The 18,207-nt window shown below is 36.0% G+C and overlaps 2 protein-coding genes and 1 pseudogene across 3 annotated transcripts; 2 read left to right on the top strand and 1 right to left on the bottom strand.

Annotated features, from left to right (window-relative positions):
- Positions 1 to 99: 99 nt before the first annotated feature.
- Positions 100 to 3,191, bottom strand: LOC130496555 (B3 domain-containing protein At3g11580-like). 2 transcript variants are annotated; one of them, XM_056988682.1, is made up of 3 exons: positions 2,193 to 3,189; positions 1,430 to 1,590; positions 100 to 445 (listed from the first exon to the last, which is right to left on the bottom strand). In XM_056988682.1, exons 1-3 carry the CDS (start codon positions 2,773 to 2,775, stop codon positions 422 to 424), a joined length of 768 nt encoding a protein of 255 aa, XP_056844662.1. In that variant the 5' UTR covers positions 2,776 to 3,189; the 3' UTR covers positions 100 to 421. The 2 variants fall into 2 exon arrangements, with proteins under 2 accessions (XP_056844662.1, XP_056844661.1); XM_056988681.1 differs by lacking the exon at positions 100 to 445 and adding an exon at positions 810 to 1,058 and having other exon boundaries at positions 2,193 to 3,191.
- Positions 3,192 to 11,584: 8,393 nt separating this feature from the next.
- Positions 11,585 to 13,399, top strand: LOC130495466 (2-Cys peroxiredoxin BAS1, chloroplastic-like; annotated as a pseudogene).
- Positions 13,400 to 13,544: 145 nt separating this feature from the next.
- Positions 13,545 to 14,654, top strand: LOC108809647 (uncharacterized). Its single transcript, XM_018581800.2, has one exon. It carries the CDS (start codon positions 13,955 to 13,957, stop codon positions 14,432 to 14,434), a length of 480 nt encoding a protein of 159 aa, XP_018437302.1. The 5' UTR covers positions 13,545 to 13,954; the 3' UTR covers positions 14,435 to 14,654.
- Positions 14,655 to 18,207: the final 3,553 nt, after the last annotated feature.

Raw genomic sequence — 18,207 nt, 5'->3', positions numbered from 1 at the left:
AATTACAAATGTACTTCAACTTTAATAATATAGATATGATATTATCAAGTAACTATACTATAATCTTTCAAATGCCCAAGACAATTACTAGTTAATTACTTAATTTCCCAAAACTTTAGTATTTGGATCCAGAGCGAAAACTCAAAAGGCTTTAAAGCCCAGCCCAGAGAAAGAAATTAAAACACACTTCTTTGTTATGGTGTGGATGAGAAGTTGAGATCAACTCTTGGAGAGCACTAAAGGAACCAAAGAGAGGAGACGAGAACATCTGAACTTTAAAAACGAACTAGAAAATACTCCTAGAATACCAAAGTCCTGATCGTTTCGTTTGCGTTCACATTTGCAATTTAAAATGGCAAACGTAAAGGAAAAGAAACAATTGGGACCGTCTCGTTTTGTCAGAATATCTTGTAGAAGGGATTCAGATATTCCTTTCGCACTTTCTCTGCAATTCAAAAGAAAAAAAACAATAGAGAATCAAAAGTAGAGTAATATAGAATAAAATGGTCTTTAGGTTTTGCTTTGGACCAGATAGAAAAGGCGTTGTAAGTTGTAACACAACATACATTTTTACACACATGCTATGCCCGTTCTTTAATCATTTGTTAGGGCCACACCTTTTTCTTCTTGTAATCTCATCACATGAATCATAACAATTCCCAAATCATCTTTCATCATCATTGATTCGCTATACATGCACATATACATGATACAAGCTCTCAAATGACTTTTGCAAGCTTCATTGAATTTATCTCTGATTCTCAGGCATCAAATAATACACATTTTTAGTTAACTCTCTGACTCAAATGTTGGAAAAATAATTATACTCTTTTTTATTTTGTTTTCAAATTGGTTAAATAGCAAATAACTAAATACACAATAATGAAGTTATACTGATATTAATTTTCCTCCTTTTTGGTGTTTTCTCTGTGACAATTGAGCCAAGTATGGACTGATAATCTAAAGTCAAAGTCTAAAAGATTATCGCTTCTTTTCAAATATCATCAGCCTCGTCCATCTCCTACCTGTTCCATTGCTTCCCCAGCAAATGATACATTCTATTTCACAAAACCAACACGCAACTATTGTTAATTTGTTATTATTTATCACTTAATCTTCTTCATTAAAATCATGCTAGGCTACAGAAAAAGAAGAAAACAGATTATGTTAGGCTATCAATTTATCATCAACAAATTGGCCATGTGCGTTTACATTCAAGTGCAGTATTAGTCTTCCTGATTCCTTCTTTATTATATTAGTTATTAAACAAAAGCTCTTTCAGATCTATTTTTAAAAACTACTAATCTCGTATGTCTCATCTCGAGAAACAGCCACGACATCTGTTTTATAACTACTTAATTATTGGCATAGTAGCATAAACATACTTGACGTAAGCAAATTGAATATGACAGAATAAATAAAAAGTTACCATGGGATGAGGAGTTGAGTAATAGTAAAACTGTTGGCCATTGTAGCCGTCGGGGCACGGTGGTGGCTCGGCAACGTCACCGTGACATTCGAGGTTAACTCCAAATAGCCTCACCGTCCTCGAGCTCCCTGCAACTACCGTCGGTGTCTCAGCGACGGCGCCTACAATTTTCCACCGTCACGACACGTGCGCATCTTTTAGTTACATACTTAGTTTTTAATCAATTAAAGGAAGAAATAACGAACACGTTAGTCTAAGTTGATTGGACGGTTCTCCTTAAGTTTACACAACTTGGCGAAGATAATTGAAATTGCGGGGGTTTTATTTTCTTGTCCAGAATCAAAATGACATGTGAAAAAAGAGAGATATCTATTACAAAATGTTATCTCAGGTTGTTATTTTACATAGATACACACGCAACTAAAGTAGTTGTCACAATTTTTTTGGTAAATTTAATTGTCACATATTTTAGGATAAAATAAAATAACTAGTGGGTGTTTTTAATTCCGACAATTTTTATAAGAAGAAACATCCACCAGCTAAAATGGTCAAAGCTCAGTCTAAAAAATGTTTAAGGTAATCTAAAACAACAAGCATAAAATAATAACCTATGTTATAACATGTACGAACGTATATATTTTGGTGAAAAGAAAAGACATTATCTATGACATATATCTATAAAAACAGAAAGTGTATATATATCTGACAGATAGATAAGAGAAAAATAACAAAATAAATTGAGATGAGAGATAAAGAGTTTTACCATAGTGTGAATACTCTTGGTGAATGTTAGGGTAAGAGCTCGTTGACGCGTGTACTTGACGGTAAGGTGTAGTCAAGCCGTTGCTCCAGTATGTCGTCGTGTTAACTCGAGCATCTTGAGACACGACGGAGACGGTGGAAGGGGACGAAACCTCGCCGCGTTTTCGCCAACCAATGAAGACTCTATGTAGATCAAAACGGTGCCGCTGAAAGAAAACAACGTCCCCTGCGTGGAGGTGCTTGTCTTTGACGTACCTGCTCCATCCTTTGGTCAACACGTAGCTTTGGCTACTGTTCCAATACGAGTATCTGAATTTCCAACACTTTCCCGACTCGTCCTCGAAGCTAAGAAGCATCCCTTTCTCCGTCGTCTCTGCCGCCGCCACGTCATCGCTGGCATTATTTAGAGGGAAGTGTTTCTCAGCGTGTTGCTTCGGTATGACTAAACGGTTTAGCTTTCCAACATCGCTTGGTGTTAGTGATTTCTCGAACAAATACTCTCTATCAACGACGGCGTCGTTTTGGCGATGGTGCAACGAGGGAGTGGTGTGGTGGATTTCTCTTGGGTAACAGTTGCCTGACATCTTTTTTGCTAGAGGGTGAGAGAGAGTAGAGAGGATGTGCAGAGGTTTGGTGGTGAAAGAAAGATGGGTAATGGTACTAATATAGTATTTTTTTAACAGCAGTACTAATATAGTATTATACGAAGGAGAGAGGAAGAGAGAGTGTGTAAAAAAAAATTGTGAAAATGTTTAAATATTGATGTGAAAACTGTGGGAACTATTTGTTGTAGATGAAGAGGAGGAGGACACGACATCGATAGTACTTTTAAGGTTTTGCGTGATGATATTTCTTTTCAATCATTATTTTATTTTCCCTTTTGTTGTTGTTGTTGTTGCTGTTGTTGCAGACCTGCAGTTCATTTATATCGAGTAAACATTTTAAAATTATAGTATTGGAATGCTCGTTTGATAAACCTCGTTGGCATTGGATCCAAAGAGGTTCTATTGTTATTTATAGTGTAAGAAATAATTAAATATTTTTAAAGTTAGTGTGAAAGTTAGTGTGGTTTTGTCCTAGTGTAAATTATTTTCCATATTTTATTAGGTCTAGCAAATTATATAAGGGATACCACAGAGATCATTGTTATACGTTATTTTATGTTCATGGACTTAGCCACGTACTTATAAGTATATAAATATGAAAGGAAAAAACCTGTTTGAGATCTACTATGAGTGAACAGATCGAAACTTATCTGCTTGCTAAACAAAAATCTATGACATCATTAACTAACAAGATCCTTAATTAATAATGGACTCTCAAAGCAGATAAAACTCACTTATCACATAAATGTGTGGCTTGCATGAGTCAGACAATCCTTTTTTCATGTGGAAATGGAACACATCTGATAATCGAGTCAGCATCAGCTTCTAAACGATTTAAGTCCCTATAAATGGTAATCTCAAAATGTTTGTTATATAACGTCGTGCATGAGAGAGACTGTAGATAAAAGAGAATCATGGAACTTTGAAAACTTTATAACCAAAACTCTTTTTATAATATAAAAATGATAATTGTATGTAATCAATTTTTGAATATGTTCATTAGTTTACGGATACTAGCTTAAAACTATACTTGGAATTCAAAAAGTGACGTAAACATCACCAACTATGGAAAAAGAAAATATTTTGACGGACGGTGTTTGTTACGGCTGTCTGTAAACGTAAAAGATAATATTTTGACAATGAAGTTTAGTTCTAAGCAGATAAAATAATTAAAAAATCACTTTCGTATTATAAATGAATAGTATATGCAATGAATAGGGATCCAGTGGCTGAGAAGTGAGGTGGTACATAATAAGTAAAAAGTAAGAAGGTACAGAGGATACTTACCCCTGACGCAAGTGAGAAGCTCAAGTTGTGGAGCATGTGCTTTGCCTTTCCGACACACCATCGCATGCATCTTCACTTCTACTTCATACCATCCCTTTTTTTTTTTAACACCTTCATACCATCCCTTAAAGCATCGTTATTGGAGGGTAGAGAACAAAAACCCTTATCTTTTTTTTTTGGTCATGAAAACATAAGGGACAGCTTTTATATAGAGGTTTTTCCTCCATTCTTCTCCTGGGTTCCCTTCCCTTCTCTTTTAAGGACTGCCTTAAAGACTTCCCAATAATGATGGTTTTATGTTTTTCTCTATCTCTCTCTTAAATTTTGCAGTTTATTCTCCCTCTTTCTTTATTATAATCATTTTATAATCGAGAAGGATAAAGACTAACAAATTATATTTGAAATCGACTTGACTTTTGTGGCCGTGTTTTCTTCTTTACAATACCGAGCAACCACCATCCTATAGTTTGGTGCTAACTAATACTCCATATAGAGATGGACTAGAAGTCTAGAATTATTGGTTCGCTTAATGAAATATAAAACTAAAACAGTATACATATGTTTCCCATTACTAAAGCTGATATATAAACAGTTTAGTAAAAAAAACTTGATGTATGAATTCAGGGAATTGAAAAATAACCCAAAATTTGTAATAGAAAAGTAAAGTTATAAATATTTATTACTTAATTATTTACTTCAATAAATCATGGAGTTTGAGAATAGTTTTTGGTGTTCGGATCGAAATGTAAATAATATTATATTTGGATGTAAACTGTAGTTTATGACTATTCATTTCAAAAACTATTTGACCACCAACTAGTATTTGATATAACATTAATATTAATCTAATCAGTACTACAATATTGTATTTGTATATTACATCAATGTTGTAATTTGTTTAAGTGTCTAGTATAATTTCTATCTTGTTTGACGATTGGGTAAATTCCTTTTATTACTATCTTAAGTCGTGAGTTTAATAAATAGTTTAGTGAAAATAAATATGTATACTACTTATCAAACGTACTGCAAAAATCAGGACGTGCAATGAACTACGTACGTGGTCCACTTCTATTTTATTCGTTGAACTCTTACAAGTGTCGTTTATCTCATACTATCGTCCGTAAATTATATGATTGTGATATAATTCTCACGTGCTTTCAGGCCTTATCTTGGTGCTCACACATTTCTTTTTTTTTCTTCTTCTTAATTTCCTCACAAAATTCCGACTGCATTTGTTCAACAATAATTTCCTATAAAACAAAGATGTTTCTTTTAAAATAACTAAATTTACTAGACAAGACTTAAGAACATGTTATATGTTCCAAATTTCGAATTCATGTTGAGGTAAGTCTTGTGACTTTATAAATCTATAAAATTTACTTCACAATACAAATATATATATATATATATATATATATATATATATATACTCCTATAATATATTAGCCGATAAAATATTATTTCTTGGGTTCCCAATATAATTTGCAAAAACAAAGATGTGATCAGATTTGTTTGATTGGGATCTACTCGTGTTTTCGTGTTTCACTCCTCTCCTCATACTCTAATCTACTGCGCTTGATTATATACGACCCACATTGATATACGTTTCTTTCATGATATATCATCACAAAGGATTGCAAATCACATGTTTGTCTGTCTGTATATGAGCTATCTGCTGGTAGGAATTTATAATTGTAACTCGTTAAATGAGTTTTGCTGGTTAAAATGTGACCATTTCTAACTTTTTGTCTCGGTAAATTTTAACACCGTCAAATAAATTTGTGTGAAGAATAATCGCAACACCGTTATTGGGATTTGTTTCAGAGCTAGCCATGACCCTAATATATCAGGGACATTTTCGTTCAACATCAAAAAAGAACTGGGACATTTTCATTAATACTATATTTATCAAACTTTTAACACATTGTAAACATAAAGAACGTCACGACGCGCCCGTTAGTATGATTTTAAAACTAAAGTACAATTATCAACGGATACAACTATTAATCAGTGAAAATAATGATTGCAATATGGTATAAGAAGAGTATATATTTACCTATGAAAATTAATAAACCTGATAATAATATTTGTTTGCATACTTTATTTACATTTAGGGGACCAAAGCTAATTGTTGTACTTTCTATGAACCAAAACTAAATGGCCGGAGGGAGAGGACCACACATTTCTTTTACATTTTTGTTTTTCTTATTAAAAATATCTGCACTGTTCAGATTATATTAAGTATTAACTGATATATGTGCAGCCGATACCTCAAGACTTGCAACCGAAAATTAAATTATATATGGAAAAGTCACAAATAACTAGCAAATTTGTGTAGAGAAGAAACACACAGGTAGATTACTTTCATTTTAAAAAAAATATTTTTGGAGAAATATCTAGGTAGAAACTCAATAATCATGCTCATCTAAACCAATTTACTGGTGACAGACAAATCCGATTGCTCTATATAGAAGTTAGAAAACCACACCATTTGATCATACGGGTAACTAGCAATTTCACACTACAAAATAATCGATCTCTATTCTAAACCCACAAAACAGCTAATCCCAATAAAAACCACAATACAGTTACAATATGTGGGGTTTTTGCATATAGATAAGTCTTTCACTATAATTTTTCTTTTGTCCATCTTCGTTATGTTATCTAACTATTAACATTTTGACTGCACTCTCTTCTTTTTTTTTGTAACCACATTCATATTACTGATCTTGTTGCTGAACTATCACTAATAAGTACTTCAGCCGCAACTATTAAAGAACTGTAGTTACTCCCAGTAGTAGAAATCCAGAAATTACAATAGTATTATATGTGTATATACTTTTTTTTTAAATCACAATGTGTATATATACATTACCTTCAAAATGTTATCCAACTTGGAGGATAAGTTTGAAAATGTGAACTCGAGGAAGACAACCTATTTGAATCTTTTACGTATAAAAAATAAAACACAAAACGTTTTTGATATAAATAAAAACAAAAAGGGACGGCTAAGTTTGGCGGTTTGGTTGAAAAATATGGTACAATGGAAACAAAACATTTGCACGATTTTTTCTCACACTCTCTTCTTCTGAGTTATTTCATTGCATCAAAGATTCAGGTCCCATTTCTTTTATATGAAAAGGCCCCATTTCAAATCTGAACCCCCACATTCGCATTTTTTTCTTGAGTTTTTGTAGTTATTAATATGTTATAATGTTAGATCTCGAGAAAAAAACTTCGTCAGTAATTTAAAGGCAGTAAAATTCTTAGTGTTACCATTATCACCACCTTTTCAGCATGAGGAATGAAATACTTGTACAATGTTTATAATTTTAAAATAATTTGGGATAGGCTTTATGATAGTAGTAACATATGGTAACAGAAAGGAAGGTTGAAAAATATTTGTAAAGAAAACTGTATCTACCTTGACTTTCAAATGATAAATACGTATATGTTAACAAAAACTATTATCTGATGTCATTTAGCCGCAAAAAAAAATCAAACAATTTTGTCAGAGAAATGATGTTTATAAAGAAAAAGGTGAATAAAAATCAAACAATCGAGGCCTCCATAAATATACCTAAAATGATATAGTTAGGATTAGAGATAGTCTAACTCCACCTCCAAATAAATTTGACTTGTTGACTCGTACCTCTCCTCCGTCAACGAGAGCGAACACTGAACATCATTAGTGGGACAACTTCTGACTATGAGTTAACATTTTATCCGTTAAACTTGATTCGATTCGTTATTTATTACTATTAGATCTAAAAATTCAAGATATCCGTAAAATTTCGAAGGAAAGCAAATACTAAAATTCAATATCCGTTAAAATCGAAGCAAATCACATATATTAAAAATTTTAGGAAGCGAATATCCGATCCGATCCGTCGATATATAAATACATGTATTTTTATTATTAAATGCATAAAACTATATAATTATTACTCGAAGATATGATTTGACATATTATTTTCACATTATTACTTATATAAAAGTATTATATAAAAAAAACATTTATGACAACTATAGAACTTTTCTTAAGTTTTGTATTATTATAATTGTTAACTAAGTTTAAAAATTTACAAAATATGTACATTCACTATTTCTTTTAACTTTTATATCACGAAAAAAATTATTTTACAAAAAAATTTGTATCGAATTTTTAAGATTATTTGTATAAATCAAAACAAATGAGATATCCCTAAGTATCCGCTAATATCCGCAAATATCTATTTATTTTCAGGATATCTGTTTTTCCGAATATCTGTATTTTTTCGAAGCAAAGCAAATAAAAAAAATTAGATATCCATAACATTCGAAGCTAATCATAGATATCTTCAAAACCCCGAATATCCGATCTTGTGCCCATGCCTACTTCTGAGAAAACAAAAGAATAATTCATATGGAAAAATATTCAACAATATTTCTGACAGATTATTTGAAATGAATAGAGGTTTCGTTTTAAATTTAAAAAATATATATACATATTTTCACGTGAGATGGTTAAATAAGAGTGGGCTTTTAAATTGGGTCCACACCGTGGCAGTAGCAGGCTGATAGAGAATGGGACCCCCAGCGCCCATGATCCCAAAATTTCCAAAGAAAATGGAGACAATATCTGTGTTTATCCGAAAGCTACCCTCACGCTTTGGATTATCTTCATTCGTATTTATTCATTTATGAAATTTGTCTTTTTATTTTCATTGAGAAGATAATTACTAAACAGATAAAATGAAGGGATAATTTGAAAAATACCTTATTTGTGTTTTGAAATTTGACAAATACAATTTTGTTTTATATTTTTGAAAACTACACTTTCTTATATGGTAAAAGACATTTTACCTTCATTTTGATTTTTTTTAAATTAAATTTAAATCAAAATTATTTATGTGTTTTTGGGTTCATATGTTTTTTGCTCGTGTTTTGAAGTTTATCAAAATCTAAATACACCTTAGTGAATCACAAGGACTTAAATCATAGAAGTTATAAACCAGAATATGCATACTTAAACGTCCTTATTAATTGAAGTACGTAGTTCAGGTGCATTGTATACATTGTTCAGTAATGTTCCTTGACGAAAACTATTATACTTTACACATATGATGGTACATGAAAGAATTTTATGTTGCGTTCTTCACTGGATCTCATAAATTATGCATTGGAAATAGACTGTACTGGTACGTTTGATGAGTTCAGGATCAATATTCCTACGGAAAGCTGATTTGATAAATTTTGTATTCTTGGTTTTTGTAACTTAATATTTGGATCTTATGTTGTAAAGAGAAGGTAATATCTAAATAATGGAGTATTGATAGCTCTTTGCTTTCATTCAATCATTTATTACCTCTGTTTTTTTCTTTGTCTAATTTTTTGTAGAATATCTAAATTTTGTCTTCTTAGTTTTGTCTTTTCTAAAAATATAAAAACGAAATGAAGTGTAGCTTGAATTTTGATATGTTCTTTTATTAGTCCATGTATAGTTTAATGGACGTTTTGTTACAAGCTTCAACCTGAGGCTTTTTAGTCCTTTTGTTACCTCTAGGAATCATCACATCATAAGTCAGGGTTCCTCTGTTTTTCGTGAACGAAACATAGCTCGTTCTTGTTCCATAATCTGAACAGTTTAGGTGACATTCATTTCCTCAGTATTGAACTGCACGTTGAATAAGAGGCTTTAAATGTAGATGGAATAGGTGTACAATTAGGTATAGTGGCAGCCAACGAGAAAATGGATTTCAATGAAAGTTAGCTTATGTGACAAAAATTTCAGACTCTGCATGACTACGCTGGTGATACACACAGACTTTTTTGTAGTTCACAAACCAAAAGTTGATGATCGATGATATCTCGTTACTAGTTTTCCTGGACGGGAGAATCGTTTTGTACATGACACGATTATAAAAGTATGCCGATTGGATAATTTAGTCATTTTATATAAATAAAAAGGTAATTTTCAAAAAAAAAAATAGTAGTGTAGTTTTCAAATTTGAATCTCATATAAATGCATTTTTCCAAATTTTCCCTAAAATGAAATAGTAAAAAAGAAGAAGAAAATGCAATGTTTGAAAAAGAAAAAAGGAATCAGATGAAGATAATATCAAATGAAACGAGTAATATTTAAACTGAGAAACATAAATAGTTCTAATAGATATATATTCAGAGTAGTAAACCATCGGCATATTGTTGAACTAACGATCTAGTTTAATAAAATAAACAACCACAATTAGTTCGGAAAAAAATGGTTCGAAGTTTGAAGTTTGAAGTTTGATCACTGCCATAGTTCTTGAGCTCTTTACTTCTTTACTAGGCTTGAGTTGGGCCTGAGTGACTAGTATATTTTTGTCCTTAACCTTTGGACTTCAGAAGTATACAAATCTGTTATGATTAGTTTGTTTGTGGTAGTCAAAACACGGTTACATGATTATAGTAACGCTCTCCGACATCAAAAGAGCTTCTCAGACTGAAGAGTACCTCAACCACTACATCAAAGATGGAGAAGTTGAGGACGGAAACAAAGAAGATTTAAGGCGAGAGTGATCTTCACTCCATAGAACTAAACATAGACAAGAAGAGCAATAAATGGCCTTATGGAGAAGAGAACATAGGGAGAAAAGTCAACGACAAGGAAGAGCCTTTCTTTACAAAGAAGCATAGGCGAAAGATGTTATGACGTTGAGCCTAAAGGTTATTTAAATGAAACACAACACAAGCTCATAAACCAAACATAGTAACGTCCACGGTCAGGAAAATCATAGTAATAGAAAATCAAAATGGTAATGAGGTGAGAGATGGGAATCTAAAGACTTTTACATGTACTAATGATCTACATACACTCTCTATGCTCACTCGTTGTCTCAAGATTTGATTCTTCATATGTAAGTAACAAAAAGCTTGAAACTTTAACATGTACGAGTTTTACATAAACCCACCAATTGTCATTGAAGTGGAGATTCAGATCGCTTAAAGACTAAACCGTTGACGAACCCTTCACTTCAAAATCTAAGAGTGCAGCGAGAATCAGCATCAAAATGGATTTTGTGATCTCTAATCGTCGAGCCATTTCCTGATTCGATCCTTAACGAATTGGTTCCGAGCCTTGACGCGAGCTTGTTGCGGTCCTACGTTTTCCAGTGAGAGATAAGCTCCAGCGGCGAAGAGAGAAACACCCACCGCGAAAAACCCAACAGACACCATCATCTGCCGCCGTGTCGGCGGGTACGACATGAAAAACACCATCCCCTTCCTTCCTTCCTTCCTTTTCACCGCAGTCTCTTACAGAAACATGTCTAGTAAATAAACATTATTAACTGGGCTGGGCTTCTTATATTGGGCTTTATTAGTATTGTCCTCCTAATAGGCCCAAAGACAATTATTAAACTACTGCTCCAGTAAAGTGTTTTGTGGGCTTTATCATCATCCACCCCATAGTTCCACTACAAAGACAGACAGATAAGCTTTCTCGTCGCTCAGAGAGAAAACAAAAGTGTGTGTTTTATCAATGGCGTCGGTTACTTCTTCAACCACTCTCATCTCCTCAACTAGGGCTTTCCCAGCCAAGTCTTCTTCCCTTCCTTCTCCCTCCCTCTCTTTCCTTCGAACCTTATCCTCTCCCCCCGCATCCGCTTCTCTCCGCTCTAGCTTTGCTCAACGCTCTTCCCTCAGCTCCGTTTCTCGCCGGAGCTTCGCCGTCAAGGCTCAGGCCGTAAGTTGTTATCTCAATGTCGACACTTTCTAGTTCCACTGTGCTGGAATCGGATAGATACCACTTAAAGTCCATAACTTTATTGACATTTTGTTCTACGATTGCTAGTTTTTGTGGATTGGAAGTGACATTTGAAGCTATACATTTAAGTATTAGTTTTAGCCAATGTTCGAGAAATTTGCTAAGCTTTGGTTTGTGGTTAGGCCCCTCCTTATAGAGAGAATTATTGTTTAGGTACCATTTTTAGAAAAAAAGATTGGTCCGTTTAGATCTGATTTTCGGAGTAAACCGATTTTTAGAACACTGGTTTTGCAAAGCCGGCGCTTAGGTTCTTCTTGCTATTTTGCGCCTTGGAACTGATATGTTAAACTATTTGTTCTTGTGTGTGTGTTGATAGGATGATCTTCCATTGGTTGGAAACAAGGCGCCTGATTTTGAGGCTGAGGCTGTGTTTGATTAGGAGTTCATCAAGGTATCTTTTGTCTAAAGTAACCTTCCTTTTTTTTTCTCATTTTTATCTTGGCTAGTTTCTTACAACAATGACATAAGTTTGAAGCTAATTGGAGTAGTATTTGGTGAGTAATGTGTTATAGAAACTAATTTGTGGTTGATGGGTTTCAGGTTAAGCTCTCTGAGTACATTGGGAAGAAGTATGTGATTCTCTTTTTCTACCCTTTGGACTTCACTTTCGTCTGCCCAACAGGTTACCATTTTACTCAATCGAAGTATCGGAGATTCACACACTGTGTCTTAATCTCTTTTTTTTTTTTTTGTCTTGTAGAGATCACTGCCTTCAGTGACCGGTATGCAGAGTTTGAGAAGTTGAACACAGAAGTGTTAGGTGTCTCTGTTGATAGTGTGGTAAGTATAGCACCAAACTCAATATGACATCACCAGTATTTTTATTTGCTGACTTGTCTCTGTTTCTTTTGCTGGTGTCTCTACATAGTTCTCCCACCTTGCGTGGGTCCAGACAGACAGAAAATCTGGAGGGCTTGGTGATCTGAACTATCCCCTTATTTCAGATGTAACTAAATCAATCTCAAAGTCATTTGGAGTGCTCATCCATGATCAGGTAAACAATTGTTAGCTTCCTTTTAAACTCTCAAAGTGTTTTAACAACGAGAACTTTTGTGATAAGAGCAGGGAATAGCACTAAGGGGGCTTTTCATCATAGACAAAGAAGGAGTGATCCAACATTCCACCATCAACAACCTTGGTATTGGCCGAAGCGTTGATGAGACAATGAGAACCCTCCAGGTATACTAACATTACTCAAAAAACCGCTCTTTCTTTCACCCTATTACTCTTTGCTTGATGTATATTCTCAATGTTGCAGGCCTTACAGTACATCCAGGAGAACCCTGATGAAGTCTGCCCCGCAGGGTGGAAACCAGGTGAGAAGTCAATGAAACCTGACCCAAAGCTCAGCAAAGAGTACTTCTCAGCTATTTAGAATAGCTCAAAGGTACTAAACCCTTTGTTGTATGTGAGCAGAGTGTGTGTTTTTTTTCTTCTTTTCATTTGTGCTGAACAATCCTTTGCTTAAATATCACATTGTCTCCCAAATCCAGAAAACTTATATTTTCCATTAGTGAAGTTTATGACCTCTATTTTAATGCATATCAATACATCTACAGTGCTTTTCTCCCTTTTCAACAGCATCTGTATGAATAAATCATTTGCATTTTCAATGCTGAAAATTAAAAAAAACATTTCAGACAACATATAATGTATGTAACAGACACCTCTTTAAAGTATTAATAGGTGAAAGTAGCACTCACAGCACAGAGTATATTATGCAGTACTTGGAAAGAAATCAAATTGTGAACTAACTGTATAGTCCAAACACACATTCCACAATTGAAAAACATGTAACCAATATATATATAGCATCTCATTCATTTTTGGCCAAAAAAATAAAAAATAATAATTGATGATACTACAGCATTAAAGAAAAGCAGCATGCTACCTGTAAAAAGTTCCTTGTCCCCTTGCCCACAAGTTCCAACATCATTAATCATCATCATCAAACACCACCTCTTTTTTTTAACCAACCGGCAACCTATAAACACCGGTTAACTCTCGTGCTTGAAACCACACTACTACCCGGTCACATAGTTCTTTATTTCCAAAGGTTGATCTCACTCTCTCTTAAAACAAAGTATGCATGCCCTCACCAACTCCGGTGCGGTGCTACTCGCCGTCTTACTCTTCTTCCTCCTCATCTTCTTCGCCGAGCTCTCTTACATCTTCTGTCGTCCATCGCCGTCTCCGGCAAGTAAAGAGGTTCTGCTCCAGTTCTTCACGTGTTGCAAGAAGCACCAGTCTCGTATTGAGCCAACCGGAACTGTTTCTGTACAGATTGAGGAGGATAATGGTCTTGCGGTGGCCACGGAGGAGGAGGATGTAATGGCGGTGGACAAGTGGCGAGTATCTAGGCTTCTGTTTACAATCGAAGAAGATGATTTGGAAATGGAAGATGATAATGATGATGACGGTGGACTAGTGCGGGTTGATATTCCGGAGGAATGTTCCAGGGAGCCTACTCCGTTCTTGACGCCGTGTGATTCTCCTCCTTACTTCACTCCTTCGCCTTCTCCTTGTCGGGATGTAGATGATGATGTCATTGATGTTTGTTTATGACGTCGTCGGTAATAGCAGAAGGGGTTGTTGTTTCAATTTTCGAAAGGTCTCAGATGTGTTTCCAGTGGTTTATGTTAGTATTAGGCGTGGAACAGTTTAGTAATTAATTACATATATCTATTCAACTCGGCTATCTATTCTCAATACTTTAATCTTTGAGGTATGATAGTCTTTTTTTGGTATAACTTATATTATTCAAAAGTGAGTATGGAAACTTCCTGCTGATGAAACTGTTGGATTTCAAAATTTGTAGAGCTATCCAAGTATCCACATGCATTAGCCATATGGTCCACATAGTATATTAATGTTAGATTTTGATTTTTCAATTCTCCAAAATGTGGTTAGATAAGTAACTGAAGAAAAAAAAATACATGGATTGCATATTTAGATGATAAGTGAATGTAGCAGATGATTGAATTATATGATGTTGGATACTCACATAAAAGTTTAAAAACCATATAACCAAATAAAAGAAGAATATAATCTCCAAGACTTCAATCTAACACCAGTTACACCACCATATAATTCACCATGTTTTTCTTTGATCAAGTGAATGAGTGAGCAGTTGAATGATGTTGGATATTAGCATAAAAGTTTATGAACTATGTGGTTTGACTAAAACAGGACGGTTTGACTAATAAAAGGCGAAGTCACACTCCATAGTTTGAAACTTGAACCCGCTAGTTGACTTTAGAGCATACGAGAGGGTGTTGCAGATTAGGCTGAGGATGCAGCAACAGGAGCAACGTAGACAGCTACCGATGCAGTCGAAGCATCAGCGGCATTCTGGTGGTTTGTATCGGCGTTAGTGCTTAACCAGCGGAGGAACCGATGGGCCGTAGTATGCGCCATTAAGGTATGGCTGTTTGTCTCCCATTGTAAGACGGTATGCCTCAAGAGAAAAGCAACGCAGATATTGTGTGTTTTTTAATTCAAAAGAAAGATGCTACTATTAGTCTATTAGTAACGCATCTTTTTATTTGGAGAACAGTTTTTTAAAAAGCCAGATTTTGTTAATGTTTTCTTTGTTATTACTTATTACCAAGAAACATACTAGTATAATTAATTTGGTGAAAGGTGAGTTAGGAGGACCTCGTTCTCTCTCTAAAACACTGTTCAAAATCCCCAATTCTCAAAGTGACCTCGTTTTCTGTCATCTTCCGGCGTCATTCGCGGCGTCGCCCACCGTCTTCTGGTGCTCGAGCAGGCTCCAACGCAATGGGAAAGAGAAAAGGTTCGAAAAAGGCCTCTCCTCCTAAACTCCCATCAGGTCCGCTTGCTTCAGGCTCAAAAGCTCTAGATTCTCTTGCGTCTTCAAGCGTCGTCAAGGTCTCTCCGATCTCAAATGAGGCCCTAGCCTCTCAATTGGCTTCTGTGGATGAAACCCAGGACCCGACATCAGAACCAGCCTCTGGATCTGAAAACCTGAAATCGGATGTCATCTCTTCAGCGACAGTAGAACCCGCAAGTGATCTACAGAACTCAGAGAAAGACAAACCTCACACTACGGCTTCTGCGACCTCAATCCAGGACCCGACTTCAGACCCAAAAACTGGATCTGGAAACCAAATCACTGTTCAAACAGTGAACTCTGCGAAGGCCGCTCCGGTGGTTAACCCGGTAACAAATCAAGACGGTGATGAGATGGAGGAAGGCGAGATACCTCCTGTTCACTCAAAAAGCGCTCCATTAAAAGAAGCTGATGTTTCAAACAACTCCGGCAAAGTTGCGACTTCTGAGGCACCCACAGGAAAGCCTGATTTGTGGACTCATCTCTTCAAAGGGCCCACAAAGAAACTGCAAAAGAAAGGAGAAAGCTTCCTGCTCCCATCCGGAGAGTCGTGTGTTACTATCCCAAATTCTGTCATTGAAAAAAACAAGAAATCTTGGGATAGTTTCATCATTGGGCAATTCTACTCTGATCCGCCGTCTCAGGGAACTATCCAAACGATAGTAAACGGAATCTGGAGTAAGCAGTTTAAGGATATTACAGTCTCTAAAATGGAAGGCTTCGCTTTCCTTTTCCGGATCCCGAACGCTTCAACTAGAGCACACGTCCTCAAGCAATGCCTCTGGCAGATTGAAGGACAGACGATGTTTGTAGCAAAATGGGAGCCTGGTATTGTCCCAACGAAACCAGAGCTAACGACCGCCCCGATATGGTTAGAACTACGCGATGTCCCTCTGCAATTCTTCAACGAGGATGCACTGGAGCACATTGCAAGTCAGGTTGGAGAACCCAAATTCCTTCATCCTCAAACTGCAAATAAAACTAACCTGGAAGTGGCGAAGGTCTTCACCATCATTGACCCAAGAGTACCTCTGCCAGAAGCAGTCAATGCGAGATTTGAATCAGGGGAGATAAAGCGTATCCGGGTTTCGAGTCCTTGGATGCCTCAGGTTTGTTCCTTCTGTAAAGAAATAGGCCACTCTCTCAGGCGCTGCAAAAAGGCACCTATCACTTGCAAATTCTGCAAATCGACAGGTCACCTACAAGCAGACTGCACCCGTATCAAAGGAAAGGCTGGGGCTAAACAGTCTAACACCTCTGGCTCCTCGAAACCTCCTGATGTCGCTAAGGTTTCTCCTTCTGGTGCAGTAAAGAGCGGATCTGTGCATTCTTCACCGAGTAAAACTAAAACCTCCTTTTCTCGTTTGGAGATAGGAGAAACTAGCACACCTGATGGAACCAGATTACCTGCCACAAAGGGTGACCTTCCTCTTATTGTGGCATCTGCTGAGACTTCATCGGCAGAATCGGATTCATCAGATATAGACTCTCCACAATCACCGCTTAGTGCAGACTCGGACTATACAGAAGTAATTTCTTCGAGGCAGAAGAAAAAGGATAGGGGCAAAGGCCCCAAACTCAAATAATTTTTATGTATACAGACCTTTTTGGCTGGAATGTACGTGGCTTTAATATGGTCAGTCACCGTACCGGATTTAAAAAATGGTTGAAGCAGCATAGACCAATTTTTGGATGTCTCCTAGAGACTCATGTACAGCGGGTAAAGCAAAGTAAGTTTGTTAATTCTCTTCTTCCTGGTTGGGGTTTCGACGCTAACTATGAATTTTCGGAGTTGGGGAAGGTCTGGATTCTATGGCACCCCACTGTTCAAGTCACTGTTATTCATAAATCCCTTCAGATGGTGACCTCTCTTGTCAAGCTTCCGGATTACATAACCCCGATTATTGTGTCCTGCATCTACGCGTCTACAGACGATCAAATCAGGAAAACCCTCTGGTCAGATATAAATGAAATCTCCAACTCTGCTGCTTTAGAAGGAAAAGCTTGGATGCTAATAGGAGACTTCAATCAAGTTTTGAAGCCTGAGGAGCACTCTCGCCCCCGCACCTTAAATATTGACCGAAAAACTAGAGAGTTTCAAGAATGTCTTGCTGATGCGTCTCTTTCTGATCTCACCTTCACAGGACCGACTTTCTCTTGGTGGAACAGCCAAAAATCCAGCCCTATAGGCAAGAAACTAGATCGTATTGTAGTGAATGATCAATGGCTAGTTCAGTTTCCTTCATCCATGGGTATCTTTGGTCCTCTGGAATTCTCAGATCACGCCTCGATGTCTGTCACCCTGAGGACTCCGCAGTTGAGACATCGCATTCCATTCAGATTTTATAACTTTTTGCTTCTGGATGATGAGTTCCTGCCGATGATTGCCTGGCTATGGTTCTCTACAAATATCGTTGGGTCGGACATGCTGAGAGTGTCAAAGAAATTAAAGTTGCTGAAGAATCCTATCAGATCTTTCAAC

This window comes from Raphanus sativus, chromosome 6 (assembly GCF_000801105.2).
Source record: "Raphanus sativus cultivar WK10039 chromosome 6, ASM80110v3, whole genome shotgun sequence".
Classification (NCBI taxonomy): Eukaryota; Viridiplantae; Streptophyta; class Magnoliopsida; order Brassicales; family Brassicaceae; genus Raphanus; species Raphanus sativus.
This window is presented reverse-complemented; position numbering and strand designations above follow the sequence as displayed.